Source organism: Rhinolophus sinicus, linkage group LG04 (assembly GCF_036562045.2).
Source record: "Rhinolophus sinicus isolate RSC01 linkage group LG04, ASM3656204v1, whole genome shotgun sequence".
Taxonomy (NCBI): Eukaryota; Metazoa; Chordata; class Mammalia; order Chiroptera; family Rhinolophidae; genus Rhinolophus; species Rhinolophus sinicus.
The window spans coordinates 77,712,231-77,730,006 of NC_133754.1; the positions used below are offsets into that span (position 1 = coordinate 77,712,231).

Below are 17,776 nucleotides of genomic sequence, written 5' to 3' on the forward strand. Positions count from 1 at the left end.
GGCAGTGGCCAGCTGCAGATTACTTTGTGGATCCTCTTTGGTGGCCCCAGGTGGGACATGGGCTGCAGCTGAACTTGACCTGCAGCAGAGCCCCTCCTAGATGGCCCTGGGGCAGGCACCCCCAGTGGCTAGCTTTGAAACAAGCTGGAGCATCACCCAGCTGCCTCCAAAAACAACATATCCATGGGGCAGATTGAGCAGGTACCAGAGCACTGCTGAGGCAAATCCTGCTCTGGAGGGTGAGCCCCAGCACCACAGTTCCTCCACTGTAGTCATGGTTAGTCCTCACACACAGTGAGCCCGAGGGTCAATCCCTCCTATTATGTGCAAACCGCAACCAAGGCTCAACTACAACAGGAGGGCACACACAACCCACACAAGGGACACACCTGGTGTGGATCAGGTGACCAGAAAGACTGCGCCACTGAGCCCCACAGCACACCTACTACATAAGGCCGCACTAATAAGACTGGAAGACATAGCAGCTCTACCTAGAATATAGAAATAAACACAACGAGGCAGCCAAAATGGGGAGACAAAGAAACATGTCCCAAATGAAAGAAGAGAACAAAGCTCCACAAGAAGAACTAAACAAAATGAAGATAAGCAATCTACCAGAAGCCGAGTTCCAAACACTGGTTATAAGGATGCTCAATGACCTCAGGGAGAACTTCAACAAAGAGATAGGACACATTAAAATGGAGATAGAAAACATAAAAAAGAACCAGTCAGAAATTAAAAGTACAACAGAAGTAAAAAATACATTACAGGGAATCACAGTAGATTAGATGAAGCAGAGTACTGAATCAGCGATTTGGAAGACAAGGTAGCAGAAAATACCCAATCAGAACAGAAAAAGAAAAAAGAATCCAAAAAAAATGAGGACAGTGTTAAGGGGCCTCTGGGACAACATCAAGCATACCAACATTCACATTATAGGGGTATCAGAAGAAGGAGAGAGAACGAGGGATTGAAAACCTATTTGAAGAAATACTGACAGAAAACTTCCCTAATGTGGTGAAGGAGATAGACATACAAGCCCAGGGAGCACAGAGAGTCCCAAACAAGATGAACCCAAAGAGGCCCATACCAAGACACATCATAATTAAAATGCCAAAGGTCAAAGACAAAATAAAAATCTTAAAAGCAGCAAGAGAAAAGCAGTTAGTTACCTACAAGGGAACTCCCATAAGACTATCAGCTGATTTCTCAACAGAAACTTTGCAGGCCAGAAGGGACTGGCACAAAATATTCAAAGTGATGAAAAGCAAGGAACTACAACCAAGATTACTCTACCCAGCAAAGCTATCATTTAGATTTGAAGAACAGATAAACAGCTTCCCAGACAAGAAAAAGCTAAAGGAGTTCAAACCACTATTATAAGGAATCTTAGAGGAACTTCTTTAGACAAAAAAAAAAAGTAAAAAATATGAATAAAATGTCAATAACTATATACTAGCAACAATTACTTTTGATGTAAATGGATTAAATGCTCCAATCCAAAGATAGGGAGGCTGAATGGATAAAAAAAAAAACCAAGACCCTTACCTATGCTGCCTATAAGAGACTCACTTCAGATTGAAAGACACACAGACTGAAAGTAAAGGGATGGAAAAGTTATTTCATGAAAATGGAAACAAACAAACAAACAAACAAAAAGCTGAGGTTGCAATACTTATTACCAGACAAAATAAACTTTGGATATTTAGCCAAAGAAACCCAAAACACTAATTCAAGGGGACATGTGCATCCATATGTTCATTGCAGCATTATTTATAGTAGCCAAGATATGAAGGTAACATGGGTGTCCCTGAAGAAAAGGTGGTACATATATACAATGAAATATTACTCAGCCATAAAAAAGAATGAAATCTTGCCATCTGCAGCAACATGAATGGACCTAGAGGGTATTGTGCCAAGTGTAGTAAGTCAGACAGCGAAAAACAAATGTCATAAGATTTCACTTATAAGTGGGCTCTAAAGAACAAAATATAAAAATGAAACAGACTCATAGATACAGAGAACATTTTGATGGTTATTAGATGGGAGGGGGGTTGGGGTGGGTGAAAAAGCGGGAGGGATTAAGAAGTAAAAATTTGTTGTTACACAGTAGTTGTGTGGATGTAGGGTATAGCATGAGGAATATAGTCAATAATATTGTAATAACTATGTATGGTGTCAGATTCGTACTAGATTTATTGGGGTGATAGATGGGAGGGGGTTGGGAGCAGGGTGAAAAGGTGAAGGGATTAAGAAGTACAAATTGGTAGTTACAAAATGTGCCCTCCACAACTAAGATTGAAAGGACAACTTGACTTGGAAAAAGTCCTGGAAGTACAGTTTCCCAATAAAGTCCTGTTCCCCTTCTCCCCCTCCAAAAAAAAAAGCATTCTAGTTGACAGATGTCAAATATATGAAAATAAGACTGCATGCATGCATGTGCTAAATTAAGTGAAACCGTATAGATCTCTGTATCTCAGCACCAATACATCTTTCTTATCTATTCACAGTATTTCATTCTATCTGCCATGATTATGTAACATGAAAAAGGTATTTTTTCAATAAAACTTATATAGTGTATACACACCCTTGTAGGCAGCTGACCTTCTGACCCTGAAAATTCTAAAATAACTGGTTTTCCTACTGATTCTTCATTTTCCTCTTAAAGACCAGAAAGGAAAATCAGCTTTCCTGTTTTTTTCAACCCCCAAATTATTAACTAACTTAGAAGGATTTAATCTCAAAGTAGTGAAAACATCCTTTCTTTACCTGCAAAGGTAACTTTTCCTCTCCACAGCTAGGTCATCACTTCTGATATCATGATGAAACAAGATGTTTAGATGATTTGCATTTCCATTGGGACTTTCTTTAAAACCCATCAACAAACAAATTCAAGTTCTTTGGGTGGATTGCTTAAGAACTATATAATTGTCACCATGGATGAATATCATAATAAAGAATATGGGTATTAAAGACGGACCTAGGAACAAGAATTGAGAATACTGGAAAGGAAATGAACTTAGTATACAAGAGGCATGGTCTTTCATGATTTACACATTAAAAACTTTTCCTTAATGAGTTCAATGACTATCCATCTCAAATACTACATGTTCATTTTAAGTTCCCACTCTTATCCCAGAATATCTTTTAGAACTAAGAGTACATCTGTGTGTTTGAAACAGGTATTTTTAACAAAAAATATAAAAATCTAATTTAAATTTTCAAAATTAAAATCAATACTTTTGTTTAAAAAAGAAATCGCCGTTCTCCAACAAACAAAATTCACGGCTACACAGAGGCACAAGGGTGAGACGGGGTCCCACACCCCCTCCTGCAGGGGGTTTAGGCCTGCGGGTTCTTCTGAACTCTTCACGGAGAAAGTTATGTTTTCTCCCTGCAAACTGTGTAAAGGACTGGTGCTTCAGGGTTCGTTCTCCGGAGGGAGCTGGGGAAGAGGCGAGAATGCAGGAAGAGGACAAAGGGCATCTCATCGCAGTCCTGTATTCTCAGAGGAAGAATTAATTACATTATCACTATAAATCCCTAAACAGGCACGTTCCCAGACCTCATGCCTCTGACTGGGGAGCTGGCTTCCATCATCCAACCAAATTCCTAGCGCCCTTCTGGAGAGGGAATCCATGGAAATCTATCAAGCAGCACTCCTGCTACAGCAGGGCTGGGGAAGGCGCTCGGTTTTCATTCAAATGGACCAACCTGTGTCCTTTACCACCACCACTAATTTAGGTAAACACTGCTAGTTTAAACAGCACAAAAGAGTATAATCAAAAAATCACACAACAGAATCCAACAGCAAGTCTCAGCAATCACCAGGAATCAGTAAAACGTAGACTGAAGTAGAGTGGAAAGCAATGAAGCAAATGCCATCAGGACAAAAGGAGTCTTTAAGAATAGTGTTGTGTGGGGAGGACCAGAGACAAGGTTTACAGAAAGAAAAACGTTGGGAAGTTTCAGATAAGTCATGGCCTTTCTGTGCAAACCATTACACACGGCTTCTTTTGGGCCACAATAGTAACCCCGTCAGACAACTGGCTAAAAGGACTCAACGCTTGGCTACCCGGCTGCAGCCCCTTAAAGTCTTTCCTCATTTGAATAGTATTTTAGGAATGTTTTGTCGATGTGTCGGATGATTATTCACTTCTACTGCATTCTTCCCTTCACCATGATAATCATAGTCATCGGAACAATTTATTTTATAGGCAGAACATTCACAACCCTAAATGATGACCTTTCTTTAACCTGCTAAAATTCATATATTTGTCCACATTTCTTTAAAAAGGTTAACTTTAACAACTGTTGCTCATAGCAACACGGGAACAAAAGATTTTTCACATGCATAATCTAAGCCTTTAATTAAAATTCACAAACTTGGATCTCAAACCAAGCCAAAAGTAGAAATGTAAGAATACTAGATTCCCAAATAGAAGCAGATACATACATAACATATTGTTTAGCTATTGCAAAGACAAAATAAGAAGTGCAGCAACTTGTGACAGGGATAAGGAATGTACAAGTTAAAGGATTCCTTTAGAACGACCGTTTTAGTGACCGCTTCTGTTCTTCCAGGTAAGCTTCATGGCATAAGTACATCAAACAAAAGTACACGATGCTCCCTCTTAGTTTTCAAATGGGAAATCACTCCCCATTTATGAAGGTTCTATAGAGCCTGAATCCAAATCTAAGCAGTTTAAAGCAAATTATAACATGGCAATTTATAGAAAGAGATGACTTTCCCCCAAGACTTAAACTCAACTAGAAGAGTCAAGGTAAAAAAGAATTCCAATCAAGGTCTGTAACTTACACATTTACGGTGAAACTAAAGCTTTCTCAGACAATAGATTGTCCAAGCAGGGTTTAAATCAATGAAAAAGAAAGCTCTAGAAAAGGATCTGTAAGAGCTGGGTGAGACTCAACTTCATCGCTTTGAAAATTCTCCATCCTTAATAATCAGTTCACCTATCCACAAATGAGAGAGCGGGTGTGAAGGGAACAGAGTGTAGGTGGCACATTTGCGAAAGGGAGGGTTCCACAGAAGCCTGGATGGTGAGAAGGCTGTGGTACAAGGTCAAGGGCTTTTAGAACCAGAAGACAAGGATAAAAAGGATGTACAGCATATCAGATCTCAGCCTCCAAAAGAATGTAAAGCACTGGAAAATGGCAAAAGTGACAGAATCAAATCAGGCTTTACTTGAGCACCTAACATACACAAGACATGGTGCTAGATGTCCTGTGAGGGGGGTATAAATAAACCATAATGTGCATGATTTGACCAATGGAGCCCAAACAACTTGTTTGGGAAAATAAAAACTAAATTCTGAAAAATCAGTTCAATTTGGAGGGTCAAAACACCACATATAATTTAGTTTTAATATAGATGCTAAAAACAAGTACAAGAATTAAGACACTGGAAAATTGAGTGGGGCTAAGTTGTTAAGGGAAGCTTCAAGTGTTGAGACTTTGCTAAGTCCTGAAGGATGGCTATGACTTCCAAACCCCAAACAGGTGGCCAAGAGCCCTTCTGAGCAGTATGTAGAGGAAGCACACAAGTTAAACGCACAGCTTGGACATCAGACAGATGTGGCTGAATTCTGCCACCGCTGTTTACAGCTTTGTGCCCTTAGACAAGTCATTTAACCTTTTAAGCCTCATTTCCTAAAATGGGAGCACTGGCGGTACCTATCAAAGGTTTCATTTAATTAATACATATGTATTAAGAGTGTGCATAGAGCTAGACGCTGAAATAAAACAGAACAAGACAGACACAGTAGTGGCCCCACAGAGCCTGAGACAACATATGTGAAGGGCTCAGCAGACGGTACTTATGTCATCGTCATCACCTTCACCATCACCTTTTGCACAATGGCGTAAAGTATAGCATGTTCCAGCGAGAATAAACCATCTTAGCTGGAACAAGGATTCACAAAAACATACTGGCATGCCTCAGGGCTCGGTCCTGGACCTCTTCTTTTCCTTCTCTTCCAGGAATCTCATCCCATTCCACAATTTAAAAATTCTGTCTGTGTATACCCAAATTGAGTACCTCCAGCTCTGAGCTGTCTCCCAAACTCCAGACTCGCTGTCCAGAGGCCTATTACATGCCTCCATGTGTACGTCTTCATAAGCATCTCAGGTCTATAAACCTGAAACAGAACTCGGGCTTCCTCATCCAACTGGATAGCAATCAACCATATTCTTCCCTGGGTCTTTCCCCATCAACAAATCAGCAAATCCTTGATTTTTCTCTTTTCCTCATGCTTCACATATCCAAAGCATGAGCAAGGTCTTTCACTTTTACCTAAAAAAATATATCACCAAGCTACTCACTGCTCTCCGTTGCCAAAGCCATCATTCCAGCTCAAGATCTGGTTTCTCACTAGATTATCTCACTGCAATAGCTTCTATGACTCCTTCTCCACAGAGCAGGGAGTTCCTGTTCAAAAATGAGTAAGACTATCTCTCTCTCACACACACACGCACACACGCACGCACGCACCATTATTCCTCCATTCAACTTAAAACTCTCCAGTGGCTCCCCAATACCCTTAAAATGTTGATGGTCTACAAGGCATATATGATTGGACCCCTTTTTACCTCTCTGCCTCATCTCCTAAGACCCTCCTCCCCCTGCAGTCACACCGGCTGCCTTTCAGTTCCTTGAGCATACCGCCCTCCCTAGCATTTTAGGACAGTGCAGTCCAGCAGAACTTTCTGCACTGACGGAAACGTTCTATATCTGCGCAGAAGACTATTGAGCACTTAACATGCGGCTAGTGAGACTGGGGAACTAAATGTTTACTTAATTTTGATGCACTGAAATAGCCACATACTCCTTGAAGCAGGATTAGCCTTTCCTCTGCTGCACTATTCTCCCAGATCTCCATGTGGATGGCTCTTTTCTTATCCTCATGTCTTAGCTCACTGTCAGCTCCCCGGAAAGGCCCTTCCTGACCACCCCACCCAAAGTAGCTCCCACTAAAACCATTATCAGTGCCTTGTTTATTTCGATCAGAACACATTTGCTACCGCCTTTATGATTTGTCTTCCCCAAACTAAAATATAAAATCCATGAGAGGAGGGACCTTGCCTATTTCATTTGATGCTATGTCCCCAAGATATATGTGCTTGGCATGTAGTGTTTTCAGTGAATGGTTGATGAATGGCTGCAAGAATGAATCAGTGAGTGACTGACTAGGGAGTCAAGTCTGTAAAAGCAGGCTGGGGACTGATTATGCAGGCTGCTGGAAGAAGGCTAGGGTCTTTAAAATACTTACCAGCTCTGCAGTGCTCTTAAGGACCCCGTGGGGACAGGCAGGCTGCGGGAGGGCAGTAAGGGAGGAACCAGGTCTCCATCCTCAACTGACTTGATACAGTTTTATGAGAACCTAGTGACGCAGACACACAGATGCTCCTTACATATGAGACATCAGGAAATCTCTCCAGATGGTATCTACATACACTCAAAAGGCATGTCTTTACAGGGAAAAGGACCAAAAGGGGCATTAGACACCAAGTTATCTCTGTAGTGTCTGGATCTACAATAGCAAACCAGGGCATTAATGTTACCTTAAGCATTCAGCCAAGTCACATACCAGCTTATAGTCATACTGTCCTATGAGAAGTATCATTAGGTGTGTCACTTAGCAGAAAAGGGGAAAGGGAAGCAATGGGGGAGAGAAAGCAAATGATGTGTTTCTAACAAGTTCAAACACCCGGATAATCAGCAGAAAAGAAAGAACACATAGCACGGACAGAATTACTGACCAGCCAAACTGAACCTAGACCTATAAGCTGACAAAACTGATGACCCAGGAATATCATGTACAATATGGATTCCACACATTCATTCATTGTCACAATTTCAAGGAAAAAGATTGGCATTTTAATTTATCTCTATTAAAAACCGTAACACTACGGAAAACTGCAAAGTTTTGAACTAAATGAAACTGCATGCTCTTCAAATCCTTTGCAGTAAATGTTCTTCTATCATGCTTTAAACTTGACTGAATATTAATGCCACTTAAAAAAACTACCTTCCCATAAAACGGAGCAATGTCAGTAAAGTACATGACACATTCTATATTCTATACCTAAGTCAGAATTTTAATCAGGAGTTTACAGCACAAATCTCTGTAAGTCAACGTTTACGACTGCTGTCAGCACTCCCCTTCAGAACCGGTGACCACTACAACCCAGGCCACGCTGGAGAAAACACGGCACTTGAGAAGCAGCAACAGTCACCTGGAAGGAAAGCCTTTCCGCCTGCTGAATCCTGACACACTCATTGTACAGAAATGCCAGTGACACTCTTTAACTAAAAGTAAGTCACTATTCTAGGAATCAAAAAACTGTCCATGTTCCTATAAAATTAAATTTCCTACCTCCAGCCACAGTGAGACAAAGGCAGGTTAAATGTACACCTCTGTTCCAATGTTCTGTTGAGACCACTGGAACTGCTCGGATGTTGCAGCAGTTTAAAAAACAGTTCCCAAAGCTCAACTTTGTTACTGCACTACTACCCACTTTCCAGCTGGCTCCATTTTCAGTGCTACTCACTCCTGTCTGCACAGAAACATGATTTCTTTACTGACATCAGGGCTAACAGTATAGGAAAAATTATTCACAGAATAGCAGTTTTAGCTTTTAGTATCTTTGGAACACTCTTAACTGTGATAGGCACCTGCTTTGTCAAGATAATACGTGGAATTATATTTTCTATTTGCTCATCACCACCAACTTTGCGATTTTATAAATACTAGCAATATGTCACAGGAAAGTCAGTTTCCAACTACTAACACAGATTATTGTAATACTTACACTTTCAACAGTAAACCGTAAACAAACAACTATGGTACCTCCAAAGGTCTGTTTTTGCCTGTTTTTCTCATATCCCTATGTACAATTCCAGCTATTTCAGAGAAGAGCGGGTTTGTAAAACTTTATGAGAAGTTTTCATAACTTGCATTTCATGAGAAGAAAAGCAATGTGAGAAGCAAGGCAACTCCCCAAGTTCAGCATCCGTGTCTGATTCACCTTTATACTCCACAGGGCCTGGAGTCCACCTTACTTGTGAAATAAATGACTGATCAATGATCACTGATAAACATGCCATTTTATTATAGAAGATTAATATTTTTTAAATGTTTATACGAAATATTTTAAAGACTTTATCATCCCACTTTATATTAGAGTTTGGCAAAATTTTTCTGTAAAGGGCCAGAGACTAAATATTTTAGGCTTTGTGGGCCACATGCAATCACTGTCACATATTCTTCTTTGCTTGTATTTATTTGTTTATAACCCTTTAATGATGTAAAACCCATTCTTAGCTGGAGGGTTATACAAAAAGAAGACCGCAGGCTGGGATTTGGCCTTTGGGCCATAGGTTGCCCACCCCTGCTTTCCAAGTATACCAAAAAACCATAATTATATAGTATGCTCACACTTTGACTAAAGAAAAACACTTCCAACTGTTTTGTGTGTTTTTTCTATAATTTTTAAAAAATAAACTATTTTTTGGAACAGTTTTAGATTTACAGAAAAAAATGCAGTCAGTACAGAGTTTCCATATATCCCACACTCACTTTCCCCTACTAGAAAGGTACATAAAATTAATGAACCAATATTGATACATTATCATTAACTAAGATTCATACTTTTTTTAGATTTTCTTAGCTTTTACCTAATGTCCTTTTTCTGTCCCAGGATCCTATGTTACATTTACTCATCACGTCTCCTTATGCTCCTCTTGCCTGTCACATTTTCTCAGATTTCCCTTCTTTTTGTTAATGACAACAGTTTTAAAGAACAGTGCTCAGATATTTTGTAGAACATTCCTCTACTGAGATTTGGTGGCTGTTCTTCTCATGCTTAGATGGCGGTTTGGGGGTGGAAGACCACACACACAAAAAAGGGTACCACTGTCATCACATGACATCAGGGGTACATCAACATGAGTGATTACTGTTAATATTTACCTTGATCACCTGGCTGAGGTGGTGTTTGTCAGGTTTCCTCCAACTTTTTTTAAACACAATTAATAAAAATGAATTGAACTCTTAACACTTATAACTAGCTAGGTTTTAAATATCAAATCATTTTGAATAGGCTCACTGTATACACACATATTACGACTCATTATCTACGTGATCCACATCTATGCTTCATAAAATATATCACATGTGAGATGAAGACAAAAATTAATACGTACTTTGCTAGTATATTTGACTTTTAATTCTTCTCAACTCTTCTTCCCTGGACTATTAGAAAAGAGGGAGGTAACCATTAGGCTGAATTAAAATGATATCTAAAAATGTAATGGACAATACTCGAATTTTCTTTTACTTTTTAAATGATGATTATGTAAACTAGATTGGAAGCAACGTGAGCTGGGACAAATCTTATCGGCTTTATCTCTCGCAGAGTCTAGGGTACCTAGCTGGCTGACACAATAAAAACTGTTTATTAATTTATATCTACAACTTCAGTGTTAAAATAATTCAAAGCAATCAGATATGGGAGACGGGAGAGTGATGTGAGACTAAAAAGAACTAATTTCTCTTATCTAACTTTTTCTTGGTCAAGTTATAAGTGAGAGGACATGGAAAGATGTGGCAAGGGCCAAAAGTCTAGAATAGAGGGGAAAGCTTGGGTCAAATTAAGGCTATCACAACACTCTGAAGAGGGAAATGCAAATCTAAACCACAGGAAGAAGCTACCTCCTACCCACTAGAAATGGTTAAAAAAAGACAAAATAACAAGTGTTGGAGAGGATGCAGAGAAGCTGAAACCCCGGTATGCTGCTGGTGGGACTTAAAATGGTGCAGTTGCTGTGGCAGATCCTCAAGTTTGGCAGATCCTCAAGAAGTTAAGCATAAAATTATCATATGACCTAGCAATTCTACTTCTAGGTGTATATCCAAGAGAACTGAAAACATATAGTCATACAAAAATTATACACAAATGTTCATGCAGTGTTATTCTTAATAACCAAAAAGTGCAAACAACCCAAATGCCCATCAGCTGAGGAATGGATAAACAATTCCACTGTATGTCCATACAACGCAACATTATTCAAAGGCATACAAAGGAATGAAGCACTCACACATGCTACAGCACGGATGAACCTTGAATACATTATGCTAAGTGACAGAAGCCAGACATAAAAATCGTATGAGTCCATTTATATGAAATTTCCAGAATCGGCAAAATCATGGAGACAGTAAATACCCCAGATTTACGGTTGGTGAAGGCAGCAGGGGTGAGAAAAGGATGGAGAAGAACTCTTAATGGGTATGAGGCTCCTTTTGGGGGTGATAAAAATATTCAGGAATTACATAATAGTCATGGCTGCACATTGTGAATATAGTAAAAATCACTAAATTATACACTCGAACATAGTTAAAATGGTGAATTTTATGTGTTTTTTTAAACCTCAATAAAAAATAAAATAATTGGACAAAACCACTTACGACACTGAAAACACTCTGAACTTTTATTTGGTAAATCATTTTTAGGCCACAACTTATATACATACTGTGCCTTTAAAATCTCTTTCCTATTCTATATTCTTCGGTGGTAATTCTTCAAAAATGGATGAAAGAATTAGTCTAAAATTCTAAATAGAAATCAGTTCAACCAATTGTCAATCAAGTTCATAGGACTGAAGCATGCACAAACTCAAGCCCCAGCTCAAGAAATTTACTTTGTGTTAGGGCTAAGGGTTTCCTACCATTTCAGTAACTCCCACATCAGCAAAATGACGCTGGCCACGCCCCTCTACAGTGGCGGCATCCTTTTCCCAGACATTTACTCAAAAAAAGTAAGCAAATGCCATTCCCAAGGCAACAGCTCCAGCTCCCACAGGCAGGCAGTGCAGGACCTGGTCCAGCCGAGAGCAGCTTCCCCACTTACCCTGATGCATCGGGCTGCTCCGCAGGAAACCTCCACAGCGGCTTGCCTGAAGGCCGGTCACAATCAATACCTGACCATGTAGCTCATAACTTAGTGATATGCGGCTAAAAAACATTACTTATTTATAAATAATACTTTTTCTTGAAAAAGCAATTATTGCCCTGATTCTTCCAACAAAATTAAACTGCAAATTATGGACTATTAAAGTCACTGAAGAAATCTTAGTCATATACTAGCAACTACTGCTCACTGCAACAATCATTATAGCAAACGGTGTTGAAAACAAGAAATATTTCTTCGGGAACTTTTGGAAGATAGCACAGTTTAGTTTAAGTTAATGCTTCCCAGAGTGCTTAAAAAAAAAAAAAAAGAAACTTTAACAATCTCTCCCTCTCCACATTTCAAATACCATAATCACTCAAATAATTCACAGTAACCACTTGGCACCCAGACCCAGAGCCGTTTCCAGCAATCTATGACAATGGCAGTTCTGAATAAGACTATCAGCACTGATTTTGCTTTCTTTGCACTTAGAAGTAATTCACATCTTTATACTATTAGTCAAAATGTACCAGCTTAATTCTCTCATTATTTTTAATCTAACTGGAAAATCAATTGTCTTTGGTTGTTGGTGGTTAAAGGCATATTTTTTTGAAAGCCCAACAATAAGAAACTGGAAATTAGTAGCTCCACTAGTGTTCTTTCAGTAATTTAACAACTTTCTTCATTAATTGAACTAACTGACAGTTAAAATCTACCACACATAAAGGATACAGAAAGCAGTCATAAGCAATCAGGCCTCTTGAGGAGTTCACCCTCTAGCACTAGGTTTAGCAAAATTACTTGCTTTGACTTTGAAAGAGAGACAACAAGTTCCCCGGCTCCTACTCATGTGCTCCAGACTGGGCATAGAATGCCACAAGTTAACCCAGCCATCAGTGATACCCATCTGACATCCTCTTCCTTCTCCCCATCACCCTCCCCGCCCCGCAGGATTTCTTCCCTTCAATGAGAAGGTACAGGTTGCTCAACATCTGACACCAGCCATAAACCAAAGAATGGGGTCTATCAGCAAGTTTTAATGTAAAGTCGCTGCGTGGTAGCAAATCTTTTAAGTTCAACTAGACAAAGTTATAGTATCTCTGGGTAACATTCAATCCAAGGACAGAAAATGAGCAGAAGTCTACCGAGAGTCTGTAAAACCACTCACCGGGTCTCTGAGGCCTGCCACGCTTAGCCCCCTACTGCTCCAAGAGGCAATGAATCCATCCAAACTTTTTCTCCTGTGTTGAATTGTTGAATGTAGTGTGTTTTTTTTAATTTAAAGCACCAGACCATTTGGCTACGATCTATGGCCCACCATAAACACCAGTTGGTGTGGTCAGAGTACCCGTAGTGAGCAAAATAAAGGTGAATGCTGGAGCAGACCTGCAGAATAACACTCCTGGGTGAGTGGCCCACTCTGCCGTGGGGGTGGGGGCCAAAAAATCATGGACAGGGATTAATTAGGGGGGGTGAGGAGGGCAAAGCCAAGACTGCTATGGTAAAATTGTAATCTATTCAGGGACAAAACAGCCCTTAACTCTTCCCCCAAATAGAACTTCTAACGTGCCCAAGAATACACTGAATTTTCAGTTATACCTCAACCTGGGCTGTGGTTCAATGGAGTCAAGTTGATGGGTTCCCAATCCACACTCCCAAGGCATTCATGAACTAGACCCTACATGTGGCTAACTCAGGGAGCACAGAATCATACAAAGTCAACAGAAACCTTTGAAGATCAATAAAGAGTGGTCAATCAGCCTGAAAAATCAACACTGGGCAAAGAGGTTCTACTCCACCCAGAGACTCCTGAGCCTGTCCAAGTGTCCAGACAGTCTAGAGGAATGACAAGGACGAGGGCAAGGGCTCTAGTACCAGACTATGTGGCTTCAGATCCTGGCTGCACATTTAACAGTAATGGCAATCTCTCTGTAACTCAACTTTCTTATCTGTAACTGCAAGATAATAATAGCACCTACCTCATAGGACTAATGGGAGAATAAAATGAGATCACAGTAAAAAAGTTAGCACAGTGGCTGTCACACAATAAATACTGAGTAAATATGTGAGTAATACATCTACGATTTTCAGGGGTAACCTAAACTACCATTCAGTTCTTAAATTAGAATGACAACACTACAACTGCTACTATTTGGCTGCGCCCTAATTATGGACCCCCAAATATCCCTATGAGGCAGATGGCATTATCTTCATTTTAGAACTGAAAAATGGAGGTTTGCAGGGATTCATAAATTCACATAAGCTTACTCAATTAATAACAGGTGGAGCAATAAAAACTTTGATCACATCTCAGCAAAATTTGCATTGTCATCTACCTCCAAAAGCTTAGAAGTATTGGAAAATAATACTTCAGTATTCTAAAATCAGTACTTATTGAATAAAATAATATTGGCGTAAAATCTCCCAACCTTTCCCCACTAAATCTGCATAATTATTTATACAATCAGAAATATCTCTCAAATTCTGACAGACCATCAAAAACAGGATTCTTTTCCTTAACATAAATATGACTGGATAAATCATCATGATCATTTTAATTAAATGGCCTTAAAAGTTCAAAAGTACTGCAGACCCACAGTTTATCAAGCCACTTTTCTTTCAGGGTTTGTAATTTGATCCTGTAGAAGAACAGGCACACTCCCACTGGCCTGTATAACATCTCTCTTTCCATATGTTTGGTGAGTGTAGAACAAAATTGACTAGAGTTACCAGTTACTCCAAATACCCTCTCCCAATATCTCTTACGCTATTTAGCAAGACTTACAGACATCTCATTGTCCTAAAAGAATACACAATCAAATATGTCAATGTTCACACTGATCTCATGGAATAGTTTTTAAAACTTGAATACTTAGATCCAGAAATATTTGTAACCAAATTTATAAATACCTAAAGAAACAACAGCTTTAAGGAAAACTGAAATAATAACAAGTCATCTTAGTCAAAACTGCTTGTCCCCATCAAACGAACTGCTTACCCAGTTTTCTGAAAACAGAGTTCATAATAATTGTTAATCCATTAATAGTTTAAAAGACATGCTTAACTTGCTTCAGAAATAGTGATATGGATAAGCCAAGACATATAATTTTACTTCGCTTTCTATCTGTGTTACCTCGGCATTACACATTCTTATAATCCCGATTGGTAAACACAAATGAAATGACATAATAAAACATGGAAATGGAAGAAGAGAACCTAAAATGCCTCAATATGTCAAGAATTCCTTGCAATTTCAATGATCTAAAACTCCGAGTATCAGAAAGCAGAAAGGATTACCACACAACTGTAAAAGTCAAATATTTATACAGGTGCCTTAAAAGCCACTGTTGGGTGCACCCTACCATCACTGACATTTACTATCTGCTAAGTAGTTTCAAAGTGCAATAACTGGCTTGAAGCATGAAGTTTATGACAACAACTAATATGTCTGGAGAGACTGTGAAGGTGTGATGCTTGTCACAGCTTTCATCAGGCCAGCAACAGGCAGCCAGGCTGTGGCAAGACGGAACCTCAGCACAGGTGCCTTTTCTCATTTCAGGAGGGAAACCTAAACCGATACCTTCATGGATAATTTAATAAGGATTGTTCCATAAATTTATAATGTCATTTATGACTTTCTTATAATTGCTCTTTAGTAGCTTTCAAAAACAATATTCTTTGGATAAAAGTAACTGGGAATATAAAGTATGAAACTATTTCAGCTTCAAACTGAGAAAAGAGGAATGTTTCATGGGAGAAGCACCTACAAAGGTTATAAGCCCCTAAGGCCACATTCCATAAAAAGCTGGAAAGAAGTTTCAAAATGATGAAAGTCCAAATGTTGGAGTTATCCCTAATAATATACATATTATTTAAACTTAGAATTAGGAATACCTCCTTAATGGACAATTTACAAATTTACAAATAGGAATATTTTCTATTATTCTTATAATATTTCTAACTATAAGAAATTTTCCTTGTAAGGATAAAAAGAATGATGGGCTAGAGGAACATTTGTGAACAGCTCAACTTCAGCTGCTTAACTTCTTAAAGGATGATTTTGTCATGCTTCTCCTTCACCTCTCAACGGGAATAAAAAGTTTGGTTGAAAACTACAAGAAATCATGCTAAACTCGAGTCAGAGTTCTTCAATAACCAAGGTTAGTTTCAGTGTTCATTTCACCACTTCTTACTTCAAAATAGAATCTGCCTATTCAAAGTCTGAAAGTCAGTTCAAGTTTTCAAGTGAAGACTAACATAAGGCAGTAAAACGCCAAACAAACGTTTCTAAAATCTGAGGGGCAAAGCCCATTATACCCACCACCAGGGCCCAGGGAGGAAGGGTGTCTGGAACTCCGCTCCAGGCTCAGGACCTCCAGGCCCCGTCAAGAACTCCCAGTCAAGGCTGAGAGTCAAGGGCGACCAGAGAGATGCCACAGGTGGCCTGGACGGCTGGTTCCCCACCTTGCACGTAGGCCTCCTCCGGGGCCCAGAGCCGTCCCCGCCTCCCAGACCGAATGTGCCCTCCAGACTCAATTCAGCCAACCTTAGGCGGTGGCGAGCTCGGAACAGGGCTCAGGTGGCCCCTCTGGATCCGTTAACTGGACACAGAGTGCCAGCCCGAGGCGCCAATTCCACCGATCCCTCAGGGCCCGGAGTGTCTAAAGGTCCCGAGGGGCGTCGGGAAGTGGACGGCAAAGGGGCCCTGGAAGGGACGGTTCCAACTGCCCCCCGCCCAGGGCGCCTGGCCGGCTGACGCAGCCCGGCTTGGGCACCGCGTCCTGCGCCTCCTTCCCGGGACCCATCCCGGGACCCCGGAACCGGCGACGCCCCACGCCCCCCGCGCTGCGGGCGCCGCCGCTCGGCCGGGTCTCCAGGACAACAGCCACCGCCGCGCTTACTAGGCGGGTCCCCGCGCCCACCGCGGCCCGGCCGCCCACCTGTCCCGGGGGTCGATCCAGCTGGTCCTCCTGGTGTTGTGGTCAATGTAGAAGACCTTGCCGTCGTAGTCCCTGGCCTCCTCCCAGCCCCGGGGTAGCGGCAGCTGCCCGCTCCCGGCCCTCCTAGGCATGGTCGGCGGCCTCGCCGGCGGGCGGCGCCTCCATAAGGACCCGGCGCGAGACGCGGCGGGAACGCGACTGTCCGGCCCGGCCGCCGCACCCGACGCCGGCGCTGGCTAGGGGCTGCCGGGCGCGGGACGCGGCGGGGCCACGCGCAGGGGGCGCCTCGGGAAGCAGTCCAGGAATCCGCCGGGGATCAGTCCACCATGTCTGCGTCGGAGCTGGCGATCGAACCCTCCTCCTCCTCCTCGCGGCCGCCGCCGCTGCCTCCGCCTCTTCCTCCTCCTCCTCCCCGTCCCCCTGTGGACGCCGAGGGTCGCGGCGCCCAGGCTGCCAGAGCCGCCGCCGTCTGGGCTAGGATCAGGGAAGCTCGGCAGAGCGGCGGCCGCGGCGGCAACGGGCCTCCTCATTTGCATGCTATTAGCATGCGCCCCGCCCGGGCCCGCCCCCTCCGCCCCGCCCCTTGCCGGGTTCATCTGCATGCACATTCCTCGCCGCCACATTCCTGGGCTTAACCCTGCCGCTCCCGGGGCGGGCAGCACGAGCCGGAGCGACCGGCCAATCCCGGGCGGGGGAGGGGAGCCGAGGGACCAGGTGGGAGGGAGAGGGCCGAGGAATGCACTGCTTGCTCCCTCCCCTTGACCCCGAATATCTCCCTGCGGCCAACGTCTCGGGTTTTCAGAGTTTTGGGACGGGGAAGATAGCTAAAGAGAAGTCTCCGCACCCTTCTCCACCTCTTTCCTACT

The 17,776-nt window shown here is 41.8% G+C and overlaps 1 protein-coding gene across 3 annotated transcripts in view; it reads right to left on the minus strand.

The window, feature by feature from the left end:
• The window catches only part of WWC2 (WW and C2 domain containing 2), a 170,424-nt gene extending 152,978 nt beyond the window's left edge, over positions 1-17,446 (minus strand). The window contains exon 1 of one of the 3 annotated variants that reach the window (XM_019736137.2): positions 16,911-17,446. In XM_019736137.2, the coding sequence (XP_019591696.2) occupies positions 16,911-17,041 (131 nt within the window). In that variant the 5' untranslated portion in view covers positions 17,042-17,446. The remainder of the gene's footprint in view (positions 1-16,910) is intronic. The other 2 variants (XM_074329862.1, XM_074329861.1) reach the window with 2 other exon arrangements.
• Positions 17,447-17,776: the final 330 nt, after the last annotated feature.